At 40.8% G+C, this 15286-nt stretch overlaps 1 protein-coding gene across 1 annotated transcript in view; it reads right to left on the bottom strand.

Annotated features, from left to right (window-relative positions):
* The window catches only part of SLC35B4 (solute carrier family 35 member B4), a 28639-nt gene extending 16698 nt beyond the window's left edge, over positions 1–11941 (bottom strand). The window contains exons 1-2 of the mRNA XM_019750951.3: positions 11637–11941; positions 5593–5706 (exon numbers count right to left, since the gene is read on the bottom strand). Coding sequence (XP_019606510.2) covers positions 5593–5706; positions 11637–11713 — 191 coding nt within the window. The 5' untranslated portion in view covers positions 11714–11941. The remainder of the gene's footprint in view (positions 1–5592; positions 5707–11636) is intronic.
* Positions 11942–15286: the final 3345 nt, after the last annotated feature.

Raw genomic sequence — 15286 nt, 5'->3', positions numbered from 1 at the left:
TTTTACTGGGAACAAAACACAAAAATATACAAAACTTTGAGTAAGATGATTGATTGACTGACAGAAGCAGGAAACTGCAAATCTACTTCAGAACAGGTTATTAAACAATTATAAAGGTTAAATGGGAGAAAAGGGCATTAAAATAATTATAACTACTGGAATTTAGTAACGAATGCACAACATAAAGAGGGATAATTTGTGACAACAAAATCAAAAGGCGAGGAAGAAAAGGACTGAACAGGTACAGTTGAGTGAAGATAAAAGGCAATCAGAAGAAAAAGGACTATTGTATGTGTGAGACATTTACACAAACCTAATGGTAACCACAAAACAAAAATCCAGAGCTGAGACAAAACGAAAGAAGAGGAAAAGGAGAAAAAAATAATTAAAAAACCACCAAACTGAAATAGCAAACAGAATCGCAAGGGACAAAGAAACAATGGAGATACAGAGCAACAAGAAAACAAAAGGTAAAATAACTAGTAAGTCCTCATATATCAATATACCAAATATATTTATATGATATAAATATACCTCATATACCAAATATATTTAGAGTGATTTCGAGTGATTACTCTAAATATAAATGAACTGAACTTACCAATCAAAAGGCACAGAGTAGCGGGATGGAATAAAAAACAAGACCCAACTATATGTTGCCTACAGGAGACTCATCTCAGCTACAAAGACAAACACAGGCTCAAAGTGAAAGGGTGGAAGATGCTACTTCAAACAAATGGCATCCAGAGAAAAGCGGATGTATCAGTACTTATATCAGACAAAATAGATTTCAAGATAAAAAAAAAGGTAACAAGAGACAAAGATGGACATTTTATAATGATAAAGGAGACAATTCATCAAGAACACATAACGCTCATTAATATATATATACACACCCAACCTGGGAGCACCAAATATATAAAGCAATTACCAACAGACCTAAAGGGAAAAACTGAAAAACAACAAAAAAAAGAGTATATTAATAGTAGGGGACCTGAATACCCCATTGACAGCAATGAATAGATCATCCAGGCAGAAAGTCAATATGGAAATATTGGCCTTAAATGACACATTACATCAAACGAACTTAATCAATATCTGGAGAACTTTCTATCCCAAAACAGCAGCATACACATTCTTTTAAAGGGCATATGGAACATTCTCAAGGACAGACTATATGTTAGGGCACAAAAGTAGTCTCAATAAATTTAAGAAGACTGAAGCATATTTTCCAAGCACAACGGTATGAAACAAAATTAACTACAAGAGATTAAAAAATACACAGAGACACATGCAAATGAAAATATGACCTCCCAAAACGCAGCAAAAGCAGTACAATGGGGGAAGTTTGTATCATTACAGGCCTACCTCAATAAACAAGAACTATCTCAAATAAACAATCTAACATTACACCTTAAAGAACTAGAAATGGAAGAAGTCAAAGATGGCAGTGGCGTAGGAGGATGCTGAACTTACCCCCTCCCATGAGCAAACTCAAATACACACAAATACAGAGGACAGTTACTCCTGTGAGACAACAGGACTGAGTGAACAGCTTCTAAAAGACAAACTTAAACATCTATCAGCTTAAAATAGACTGCAATAGATATAGAATTATCTATCTATCTATTGCTTCATCTATCTATCTCTCTCATGGTAACCACAAACCAAAAGCCTACAAAAGATATACAAAGAATTAAGAGAGAAAAAAAAGCAAATTGAACACCAATGAAAACTAGCAAACCACAGGGAAGAAAAGATAAAAAGGAGAAAGGAACAGAGAACTATAAAAGCAATCAACAAAATGGCAATAAGCACATACTTATCAACAATTACTTTAAATGTAAATGGATTAGGTGATCCAATAAAAAGACACAGGGTGGCTGAATGGATTAAAAATCATGACATCTATATGCTGATTACAAGAGACTCACTTCAAATCGAAAGATACATACAGACTGAAAGTGAAGGGATAGAAAAAGATATTCCATGCAAATAGAAACGAAAAGAAAGATGGGGTGCAATACTCACATCAGCCTAAATAGACTTTAAAATAATTTTTTTTTTACAGACGAAGAAGGACATTACATAATTATAAAGGTGTCAATCCATAAAGAGGCTATAATAATTGTAAATATCTATTCACCCAGTATAGGGGCACCTAAATATATAAAGCAATTATTAATAGCATAAAGGAAGAAATCCACAGTATTACAATAACAGTATGGGATTTTAATACTCCATTCACATCAATGGATAGATAATCCAGACAGAAAATTAATAAGGAAATAATGGCCTTAAACGTCATATCACATCAGATCGACTTGATAAGCACTTTTGGGACATTTCATTAGAACAGATCACATATTAGGCCATGAAACAAGCCTCAATAAATTCAAGAAGACTGAAGTCACATCGAATATCTTTTTCCAACCACGTGGCATGAAATCAACTACGGGTATAAAACTGGAAAAAACACAAATACGTGGAGCTTGAACAACATGGTACTAAACAACCAATGGATCAAACAGGAAATCATCACTTCTATTCAACATGGAATTGGAACTCCTACCTATAGCAAACAAACAAGAAAAAGAAATAAAAGGCATCCAAATCAAAGAGGAAGAAGTAAAACTCTCATTATTTGCAGATGACATAATACTATATATAGAAAACCCTAGACTCCAGAAAAAAACTATTAGAATTAATAAATGAATTCAGTCAAGTTACAAGATGCAGTGTCAATATACAGAAATCAGCTGCACTTCTATACACTAATATCAAATGATGAGAAGGAGAAGTTAAGAAAACAATCCCACTTACAATTGCATCAAAAGCATAAAATTCTTGGGAATAAATTTAACCAAAGAAGTGAAAGAACCATACTCTGAAAACCCTAATACCTTAGAAAGATAAAGGAATACATACAAATGAACAATTATGAACAAATGAATTAAACGAGTAATTTTATATTTTCATGCCCCCAGTTTGAACTAGAAAATACTTAAGATGCCTTTTATATATACCAAGTTAAACCAGATAAAATTAAGATGCCTTTCATACATGTCAGGTTAAACCATATAAAATTACCCATTTTTTGCAGGTCAAAAAGGGTTGAATATCAGCAATTTCATTTGATTGAACCTAATACATTCAATAGAAGAAAAAACTATTTAAAATAAATGGCGTAAGAATGCAGGGGAAAGATACATACACGGTTCCATATTCTTCAGGAAATGCTGATCTTTGCCCACAGAGCCCCACTTTTTCCTCATCTTTACACATCGGAAGAATGTGACAGCACCAGTCTCACTTTATCTTCCCTAACAAGAACCAATTTTGCGTTGCTGGTTAGGTATGAGCCTGTATGTCCAATAGGCAACAACACCAGGGCTCATCTGACACAGTCTGGAAAGTCTGAGGAGCTGTACAATGAATGAGAACAGAATCTCACACGCACAATCACTGGCCATCGCTGTTTCACAGCAGAGAAGTGATATAGTACTGGCGACTTCACAAGGTTTCTTGCCAAATGTTCTTAGTCCTGTCTTGACAAGATGCCATTTAGAAATAAAGTGAGTTCCTCAAGGTCTTTCAGGGTAATTAATGCCAACTGCAGCCCACACCGTTGCCTACAGAGCACTGCCTGGAAAGCACTGGTGGCGATGAAGGACATGAGCACGACCCGATTACGGCTCCACAGATAGAAAATAAAAAGCCAGCATAAACGGGCACACATGGGGGTATGGCGGTTAGGGCCAGATCATGGGCCACTTCAAAGGGCAGGGTAGGGATTCTGGGCTTCACTCTGATGCTAATGGTGACCCCTGAGTGCTTGTGAGAGAGAGTGCCATGATCCAAACGTAGGAAGTTGAAATGGAGGGGTGAGGAGGTGCTAGGCAGGTCAGCCCCTAGGAGACTACTGCGGAAGTTAGGATGGGAGTGAATATGTTCCTGAACTGTGCTAATGGCAGCCAGAACGGAAAGAGACAGGGCGAGGAAAGAAAGGGTCAGAGGAATCGAAAGATGCTGCAGCTCCTACTGTGACGTACATGATGGTCTTGGCAGCAAAAAGTTTTAGGCAGATACTAACACCACTGGAAACAAATAAAAATATTCAGAATATTTAGCATCCCATTGGGAAATTAAAAAATACAATGTTAATAACAAAATTAAGCCAGATTTTCTACAGCAAGGTACTCAGGAACATTGCAAAATGATACCAGCAAGGCCAAGCCTCCACCAGTCCCTGATGCATTCATACCAGGATGTCCCTCTCAACGGGACTAAGTGACACTACCCTACTAAGTACTCGCAATCAGATGGATTAGACGTTTATTTCAAGTCTCACAGCAAGAATGCTGAGTTTTCAATACATTGCTTATTATAAGAACTGCTGTTTTCTTTTTGGCCTCATGAGAACAATTATGTAAATGTGGACTAATGGATGGGGGTCTGGAATCAACAATTTTGCCTTAGTTTGCCATTTATTTTCCTTTAATTGAGGTGAAATTCACATAACATGAAATCAATCATTTTAAAGTTAACAATTCAGTGGCATTTAGTACATTCACAATGTTGTATAACTACCACCTCTATTTATTTCCAAAAGCCTTTTTTTTACGTTAAAAACTTTTTTTCAATTACAGTTGATACACAATACTGTGTTAGTTTCAGGTGTGCAACATAGTGATTACATTTATATCACTTAGGAAGTGATCACCCCAGTAAGTCTAGTATACACCTGACTCCATACATAGTTATTACAATATTATTGACTCTATTCCCTATGCTGTAGTTTACATCCCAGTGACTGTTTTTATATCTGGCAATTTGGACATCTTAATCCCATCCCCCTTTTCACCCATTCTTCCAATTCCCATCCCATCTGGCAACCATCAATTTGTTCTCCGTATCTATGAGTACTAATTCGAAAAGACATATGCACCCCTATGTTCATTGCAGAATTATTCACAATAGCCAAGATATGGAAGCAACCTAAGTGTCCATCGATAGACAAATGGATAAAGAAGATGTGGTACATATATACAATGGAATATTATTCATCCATAAAAAAGAATGACATCTTGCCATTTGTGACAAGGATGGAGCTCGATGGTATTGTGCCAAGTGAAACAAGTCAGAGAAAGACAAATACCATATGATTTTACTTTATGTGGGAAAACAAAGCCATTCGTTTTTTAAAAGGAACAGTGATACCTCTCTTACCCTATTTGATAACATGAGGATAACACACATCACTCTTTAAAAAACTGGTGGTCACACTAGGCCTTTAACTGAACATACACCACACACACACACACACACACACACACACACACACAGAGTCACATTTAATACATTTTTGTCTCCATCATAGTTATTTAAGTGTCGTGGCAGGCATTTTATTGTAAATAGAGGCTCCCTGGAGTTTCACAACATATTAAAGTCAGAAAATGAATTATTATTCTACTGATATCTTGATACAAATCTTGTAAAAGGATGTCTCATATTCCTTTTATATAAACACCACAAAAGCTCTTAACTTTAAAAAAGGAAAAAAGGGCTAAAAGAGACTTCAATGTACCATACCTTATGGGGATAACTGGCTGCTTCCTTCCCAAATCAGCTTCAAAGAGGAAGCCTTCTACAGCGATAAATAAAAATTGTGCGAATGTCACAATGTTCCCACATCCTGGATGCTTTCTGTGGAGTGAAAAACAAAAAGGCACAAAACACTGAGATAAAAGCCATTATGACTTGTTATACTGATAGTACCCACTGTTCCTCCGCTGCCTGTTCTCATACTGAAGGGATCACACACATTTAACAATATACCTCAAAGAGAAGAACGCCAAGCACTCTTACCTCACTCTTCTATATGTGCAGCAGGCCATGAGTAAGAATCACTGATACGTCGTTCCTAGAACGACGATCCGACTTTCCTAGTAAATGGTATGAGCTAGTCGTGCGTTCTTAGTGGGATCCCCACTTAACTGAGAGGGCGTTATTCAGGATCCTAGTTGGCTTAGGCTTAGGGAGCAAAGCCATGGGCGGAAATACGCTGGGGTCTCCTAGAGATGTTTACACATCCTCCCGACCAGGCATCTCCGACACTGCTGTCAATCAGGGATGCGTACCCGGTGCTGACGTCAGGGACAGTACCTTACACAGTGCTCCCCAAAAACTGGTTATTGGAGGGGGGACTCTTACTATTTTTATAAGTACAAAGCCCAGCTGTACATACAGTACATAAACCCATATGTAGTGTATTCTTTGTGGGGGGAATGATTAGGAACAAAATGCCTAAAACAAGGTCTTTGGGGGTGAGGGTGGAGGTGGTGTAAGAAGTGAAAACGAAAAGGTTGAGGACACAGCTGTAGTGAGCTGTTCTCCCCAACCCTGACACAATGTACGAGGCACTCGACACGTGTTCCTGAACCCCCGTCGCAGCTCGGCAGTGATCCGTGTGAGCCTTGGGGTCTTTCACAGTGACCGCTAGGAACACAATTCCAAGGTAGAAATCTTCTTCCAGACATCCCCCTTGAGGCACTCTGTGAAAACTAGTTACTTAAAACGGCTGTGCTTTTCTTGAGCTGGTCCGCCATTAGGCTCTGTTCAATCACTGGAAGAAGTACAAAGTGAGCAGCTGTCTTTCTTTTCCTGAACCTTCCAGGTTTCCCATATTACCAATATTCCCATATTACAAAATACAGCCTTCATAGTCTGTGTTCGCGTCTGAACCCAAAGGCCATTTACCCAAAGCTGGTGACTAGAGGGATTTAACTATATTATTATGTGAATATAACGCTTTTTATTAAAAACAACTCCATTCTCTATTGGTGGTGTTAATATTAAATAACAGTGCCAAGTATACAAATTGTTCAATACACCCACCAGGCATAAAAATAAGCAACTCCTATCATAAGCCATTCTTGCCAAGCGATGCTTACTGTCTGAGGCAAAACTGTTGCTACTCATAAGAATCTACAGCCTGTGAAGGTTGGCTTGAAAACTACTGCTTTATATTTAATTCAGTGACTTCTTTTAGCACGTCTTACGTGCAAGGGACAGGGCTAAATGTTGCAGGAATCCATAAATAATCATGTAAGACATTTGCCTTATTCAAGGAGCTAATTAAAACCATTCACCTACATATGAGTGACAGGGGAAGGAACTAGATCATTCCCAGTCCAGTGTTTTTCCACTCCGGCCAGGCCATCTTTTATCATGTGCCTGGGGAGCCTCACCCTCCGGTTCTGACTGGATTGGTCTGGGGTAGGGCCCTGGACTCTGTACTTCTGAAAGCTTCCCACTTGATTCGAATGTGAGGCCAGTTGAGAACCACTAGCGTAGGCCACTGGGGAAAGGGCCGGGAGGGGTGTGCAGGTGTAAGATGCATCAGTAATTCTTATGTGCTGACCCCCAGTTGAGAACCACTGGGCTCCTCGGTGGTTAAAAGTACACAGTGACATGCAGGATCCAGCTCTGTCACCTACCCTGTGACAGCGCAAGCTAATCACCCTCTCTACGTCTACTAGTTCTCTTATCTTTAAAATGGGAACAGTATTTACTAGTGCCCATCTCATTGGTTTACTGCAGAGCAAAATGAGCCAGTCCCTGAAAAGCACTTCCCATAGTGTCTGCCAGGCCAGGACGACCAGAATTTAGAATCTTGCATATTAGAAGGTCTTCAATTTGAAGTCTAGTAACCCTTTTGAAGATATTTACATTGACCATTTTTCTCACCTATCAAATGGAAGTGACATATTTTTTAACATTGTAGTGAGGATTCAGTGAGAAAATATCAAGTGCCAAGCACAAACTTAGCCCAAATGGGGCTCAGGAAGCTTCCTTGCTTTCCCTTCCATTTTCTCTTTACCAAAAGCTTAGGTCAACTCAATTAAAGAACAATTATCGAGAAAGTATTATGCAAAAAGTTAGGTGTTAGCTGTCAGGGAGCTCCCAGTGTGAATGAGACCTTATCTCTGCTCTCAAGGAGATGACAGTATCGTGAGGGAGCCACGCGAGGAGTAAGACGAGCACAGTGCCACAGAGGGACGCTTAGAGGATCGGCCATGTCCTATTTACCTGTGTGCCCCCACTCTCGGGGTACAGTGTCTGGCCTTCACTCAAACCCCTGAATGAATGTGGGGAAGCCTCACTGTAAGCAAACTTGATCTAGAATATGAGGATTGTACAAAAGCTATAAAGAAACAATTTATTTCAAAATATGATTCACTTTACGAGTGTACTCGCCATACGATTTTTAAAAAGGCATCATAATAACTTTTAATTTTATCTCTATTTTATGGAGGTAGGTTTCATTACGGCCCAGTTCATAGCTAAAGATAAGGAGGGTCACGTGGCACTGAGATAACTCTCCCAGGGCCACATGGCAAATACATGGTGTTTGCATCACCATCATTACTATTATTTATAATTCAGTGGTTTTGAGTCCTATCTTTAGAGTTGTGCAGCCATCACCATTATTTAATGTTAGGATACCGCCAAAAGAATTCCCATACCCCTTAGGAATCACTCCCCATTTCACCCTTGACAACTCTACTTTGTCTTTATTTCCCTAAGAGTTTTACATGAATCTTATATGCTCATATAATTCAACTCTTTAAAAATCAACTTACAGAGCTTTTTAGGAACACACAGTTGTATAGATACCAATGGAATTATTTTATCTTAAATAATTCATTTCAAAACTTCAGAGCAAAAATTTGGACCCTTTTCCCTAAATCACTTGTTTTCTTGAAATTCGTTCCTCAGGAATTATCAGTTTCTCTAACTTTGAATTCTCTCTGGCAAGATCCAATTTGGTTTTTTTTAAAGCAACTTTGAAGAAAAAGAATTGGGCAGATCGTTTATGCCTTTTGTAACTCTTATTCTAGATTTAGGAAACTTTCCTATTTGATTCAGCATTCGGCACTTGATGGAAAAGTAAAATGGGAATAAGGAAATTTTCAGATTGTTTTCCGCATGTAAGACCGTAATACCCTGCCCAGTTAGGGAGCATATCTTGCTTCCAAGAATGTAAGCTCCTTCAAGAGGGAGACCAAGGCACTCATGCAAGATTTTGCATCTTTTTTACACTGCATTGTGCTTTATATTTTATTACAGGTCCCAATTATAGGTATGAAAATAAGAAAAACCTAAATTTGTTTTCCAATTTGGAGAAAATGGTTAAAAATGTTCACTTCTCCCTGCAAGTCACTTTAGCATTTCCACTTATAGTTAGTGTTCTACTTGCCACCCAATGGTTCCAAGGAAGTCATATAAAAAGCACAGGTGCCGCTCTATAAAAATTTATGAGCTCTCCACTGTGACGTCCCAAGATAAAGTCACAAATTCTGAGAAGGCCAAAACCAGAGACAACTTTAAAGACCACTTAGTCCAAACAGCTCTAATTTTATCGATCTGTAGCATGAGAAGTCGTGAGTTGTCCAAGCAAATCAGGAAAAAGCTGCTATTCAGTCTGGTGTACCAGTCATTAAATTAATAAATGTACCCCTCACCACTTTATTAAGACATACTGCTGTGAGCAAAACTCCACATTTACAAAAAAGATAAATGAGTGATGATTTATTTACAAAATACTCAATGTGTTCTAAATAGATGTTCCCACAATGCAGGAAAACATTCTGTAAAGTTAGATATATCCACCACTTCCCAGGAACAAATTCATAAAACACGTATACCTGTATTGAAACAAAATGGTTAGAGAGGAGGGAAAGCTGACTAGAAGTGTGCTTCAGGCTTTGCACATGAATCTAATTTATTCCTTCAAAATCATGTAATGCTGGTAGAGCCATCAGCCCCCTTTCACCGTTAAGAAAACAGACTAGGGAAGATCAAGTAATTTAGCCAAGAGCTCATAACTATTCAAGAGTCCCTCCAGTGGCTAGCATAACTGACGTCATATAGCCTCTGGCAAGATTGAACATAATGGCATATTCAACACAAATATTACACCATTACTCTCTGACCTTCATTTCCATGGCTGGCCTGTTTTTATCACTTTTTTTTATCTTTTAAAATCAATTTTCAAAGTAACCTTCCTTTGAAATGTACCAGCAGGATACACTTCTTTTCTCATTTTCATATCCCTCACCACCTACTCTCACGAATAACAAAATGACAGATCTTTATTAATACTTTCTGCAAAAAAAAAATTCCAAGCTCTGTAACTGCAAAAATTAACCCCACACGGAGTTTACCCTAAATAAACTGGTTGCTTCAGAACGACTTAATCAAGGGTATCATGAAAATAAAATACATCTCTAGTAGGCACCACGAGGAATGGGGTGACCAAAACCTAGAGGCCGCTCAAGTTCAAAAGTAACAGGGAGGCTGAAAAAGGTATTGGACTGGGAATTTAGATATCTGTCTCTGCCACTTGCAAGTAGTAAAAGATCCTCTAACTTCTTGGGACCTGTTTCATTTTCAGCAAAACAGAGATAATAACTCTTGATCTATCTTGTCCACAAGACTGTTCTGATGGTCACGGAAACAAAATGTAGATTCAGAACCTTGGCAATAGACAGCACCAGAGATAGATAGATTTCACAGCAGTAAAAAGGAGGCCAGAGAGGCTAAATGACTTTAAAACGTCACCCAGTGGGGGTGGGACAGAGCCAAGACTGAAATTCATAATAATTTTGAGATTTTCAGTCCACCTGTTGTCTTTCCTGCAACAGTTTCTACCCACTGAACTTTGCACTTTGTTACTCAACATTATTTGGTTGCCATCTCAATGAAACTAACCTGGTCTCCCTTTGGTAAACTTTCCTAGCCATTTTTCCTCCTCCCCCCCCCCCTTTTTTTTTTTTTTTTAGATAACACTGGTTTATTGGTTTATAGCATTATGTAAGTTTCGGGTGTGCAACATTAGAATTTAACATCTGTGCGTAATATATCGTGCTCACACCTGAAGTCTAGCTTCCATTCTTCACCCCGTTTTGCCCTTCTTCCATCCCCCCAATTATTAATTTATAAAGTCACACCTTTAAAATACACGCTTTTCAGTTTAAAGACTAATATCTTAAAGCTGGCAATGCTCTCTCTGGTCAATGAGAACGACCTTTTGCATAAATAATCCGCTCTGTTACATCACTAAGAGTCATGTTTGGGCAAAGTACTCATAACCATCTTTCTAAGCGTCATAAAACAACCGCTTTGCGGGCCGCTTTAATACACATGAAACTTTCTTCGCCGCGTGTACAAAATCAGACTGACTTATAAATCAAAAAGCTTTGTGACATTATTAACGGGATGGAGAAAAGAGCTGGAGGAACCCTTGGCTTCTGTCAAGAGTTCCCTGCCGGCCTGGGACCCCATCACGTGAGAAATTCTCCCGGATCAATACCCCCAGTGTGTGTGTGCAAAACGAGTGACGACAGCAACACCCCGTGTCCCCCTCCGAGGGATGCTGTGCAACTATTGGGCGGGATAGGAAACGGTGCGCAGGATGCAGCAACAGCGGGCTCAGCAGGGTCCCGGGCAGCCCAGAGCGGACTCGGCTCAGGCCGTCCACTCCCGGCCCCAGGGCGCCGCGTTAACGCCCGTCCTCCGACTTCCTCAGTGCAGCGCGGGGAACCCCGCTGCGGCCTGCGGGGCTCACTCACCTGGCCAGGAGCTCGAGGAAGATCACGTTACTGCAGCAACCTGCGAAAACCAGGCCCACCGCACAGATCGGGCGCATGGCCAGTGCAAGGCAAGGGGAGCGAGCGTGCAGAGGGAACGCCCGCCTATATCGCTACCCCAGGAAGCAGGACCGCCGCCTCGGCCACCGCACAGAACATCGCCACCGTCCCGGGGCGCTGCTCTTCTCCGGGGCCGCCGTGGTCTCCGGCCGAGGAGCTGTAGTTCGCAGTTGGCCTCGGCCCCATTCATCCGAGGGGGCGTCCTAGTCGGGGTCAAACTACATATCCCAGGATGCCGCGCGCCTTTACGTCAGGCTTTTACGTGACCCTCTTCTGCTGAGCGGCTCCGCTAGAGAGGAGGGACCGGGTGCCCGCCCTGTGTCGCACGATGGCAGCCGCGGGGCTTGCTGGGAAGTGAAGTTCTAACGCTGTCAGTGTTGTTTTTCCAAAGCCAAGGATTCAGAGAGGGATTCGTCCATCACTGTCTGAACAAACTCGCAGCTGGCGGCGCTAGGGCTACAGGCCTGTGATTGATCGTCGGAGGCGTTCTAGCATCTGAAACAATTCTCTCGAATTGAGTGCAAGTAGAAATTCCTCTGAACTTCACTTTTCTACCGCTTGAAAAGTACACTGGACTCCGGACGTTCTGGACTTGAATCTTGGCTCAGCTCCCAATCAGCTCTGCTATCTCAAGCAACTTCTTTGAGCCTCAGTCCCATCATTGGTAAAGATGGGAATCGTAATGCTGTGATCACAATGGGATCTAATTAAAATGCGGATTCTGATTCACTACACCTGCGGTTTGCCCCGAGAGTCTGCATTTCTAACAAGTTCCCAGGTGGTGCCGATGGACCACGCTTTGAAGAGCATCTGCCTATAAAACAGTTGACCCTGGACACTTCTCCACCCCACCCCTCCCATGGGCTCGGAGACCTCTGGCCATCCATTTTTTTCCCCTCCTCCTTCCCCTTAACCTACAATCATGCTCAAACTGATTTATCCTGCGCCTTCACTTTACCACCAAGTATCTTTAAAGAGTAGTCTAAATTCACAGTCCCTGCTTTTTACTTTGATCAAAGCGAGATTTTAGAAAATAGCCTCAGTTCGAGCCCGACTGACCTCTTAATTGTAAAAACCATATATAGCAGGTCTTCGTATAACATCTTTCTGTGAACTTAATTCTTGCTTGTATCAATTAGCCTATGGCAAAATTGGTTTCGTTACACACCATTTCACTTAAAGTCGCAGTTTCCAAGAATTCATCAATGACATTGAGAACTTACTGTACCCACAGTCTCATCTTGCCTGATCTTGCAGTGGCTTTTGACAATGAAAACTCCATTCTCCTGACATTTTCTTGTCCCTCTGATTATAAGACATGAGTCTCCTGTTTTTTTTTCTACTTCTCTGACTTGCCTTTTTCAGTCTCCTCTGCCCACTGAATTCCCCGTCCAAAGTTCCATCATTTGTCCCCTCCTTTAATTGCCCTGAACACTCTCTATTGGTGATTTCATCTCCATAACTTCAACCATCACCATATGTAACTGTGACCCTACATATTCGTATATGCACAACCCCAGTCTCGCTTGGGTCTTCAAGTTTCCAACGGCTCAGTTGACATCTTCACCAATCTGATGCCTGAGCAGGGGACCTTTCTGCTCACAAAAGCTTCCTGTGTAGCTTTCTCATGCCCCATTCATGGCTCCCTCCTCTGTATCTCCAGCACTCCATTCATACCTAAATTATTCCAGGAATCATGTTGCATTGTAGTGATCTGTTTTCATGTCCCTCCCCCCCAGTAGTAGAGTGTGCCTCTTTGTAGACAGGAACCAAGAATAAGTAATTCATCTCTAGATCCTTAGCATCATATACAGCAACTGGTATGTAATATGCACATATAGTTTTTGTTGAATAAATGAGCTTGACTTCATTGTTTGAGGAAAATATTTCACACCTCATAAATTCAATAAATATGTAATATTTTTCAGCTTGACTAATTTAAAAATGTAAACATCAAAAAGGCGCTGCTCAATGAACTGGCATAAACAGTACATAGAACCAGTCCCCTAGCCAGGAAACAGCACTACCAGCATCCCAGAAACCCCCTGCACCCCCTTCCTATCACTAATCCCCTCCAGGAATAACCACTTTTCTTACTTTCTAGCACCAGAGGTTAGTTTTGCTGTTTGGAGACTTTACACAGATGGAATCAGAATATTTTTTTTTTGTTTCTGCTTCTTTCACTCAACATTATGTTTGTCAGTTCCTCTGTGTTGTTGCATGTATTTATAGTTCATTTATTCTCATCACTGTATAGCTTCCCTTGTAGGAATATACCATGATTTATTTGTCTCTTCTCCTGGTGATGGAGAGTTTAGCTATTATGAACAGCGCTACCTACTATGAACTGTCTAGTACATAGCTTTTGGTGAACATAAATGCATATTTCTGTTGGATAGCAGCATATTAACCAAGGTCCAGTCAGAAAACAAAAACCACCCAGTGATTTGAACATGGAAAGTTTAATGTAAAGAACCATTAACTACTAAGAGAGGATGAGTTTCTATGGGGGGGTTAAATCCCACGATGATAGGAAGAGCAGATTATACAAGGAGCAGCTACTGCCTAGGACTGAGACGGACGACCCAAGACGGAGAGGGCCTTCTTCTCCCAAATTGAGATTCGGGCCTTATTGATGAAGGTTTGGCTGTAGCCCTCTGGCTGGCAGAGAAGTTCACTGAGATGCTGCTAAAACTCACTATGAGCTACACTCTGACGGGCCAATTCATCAGGAAGCTGCTGGTGGGGACACTGTACTCTCAGGAAGATGACTGGGGCTCCGGCAGAACTTTCTAATAACCACTACCCACCTGTACATACTGCTGAACTCATTGAGGTGAGTGCCACAGGATGGCCCTCCCAGGTGCTGCAGGAACAGGAAGAGAAGAAAACACACCAGAACCAGGACGAGAAACCACCTCGTCCTGTGAGGCTCATGCAGCACCCTCCCTGACTAACCTCAGCATAGTGCCACCTGGCAGAAGACAAATGTCCCCAGGCTCCCGTTCCAGCATCACAAGCGACCAAGAAAGGGGGTCTTGGAGCTGAAAGGCTATAAATTGACAACTGGGACACCCCATTTTTTTAGGGGTTATTTCCACTTCAACATTTTAACTGTTTCATCGTAAAATCAAAGTCATGAATTGTAAGCATTGCTTCATCTCCCAGACTTTTTTCTTCTTTTTCCTTCTCCAGAGTTCAAACTTCTAGCATCTTTGAATGAATAGCATCTTTTTAGACAGCAGCTGGCTGGGCTCACCCTGTTTAAACCGTCACGTAGTCCTCTCCCCTGGTGAGGAAGGACCTAGCGCTCTGGGAGTATTCCTCGTCTTTGACATGCCCCAGTGTTGTCAGCAGGCAAAGCTGTCAAGGTTGTTTTAAAAACCCTTTTTGCTTCTCGTTTCAGACACTCAGACATATTTTGAATCATTTATAAAATCCACTTAACCAAGTTGTTGACAAAAAATTAAATAAGATGACTCCTGTGGGATCCTGCTCGACAAGTGTCCTCAAGTTGACAATCCTACAGAGATTTGTCACTTGGTTTTTTTAAAACCTTGTTTTCCATATCT

The sequence above is a fragment of the Rhinolophus sinicus genome, chromosome 8 (genome assembly GCF_057876585.1).
Source record: "Rhinolophus sinicus isolate RSI-liver-muscle chromosome 8, RSI-T2T, whole genome shotgun sequence".
Taxonomy (NCBI): Eukaryota; Metazoa; Chordata; class Mammalia; order Chiroptera; family Rhinolophidae; genus Rhinolophus; species Rhinolophus sinicus.
This window is presented reverse-complemented; position numbering and strand designations above follow the sequence as displayed.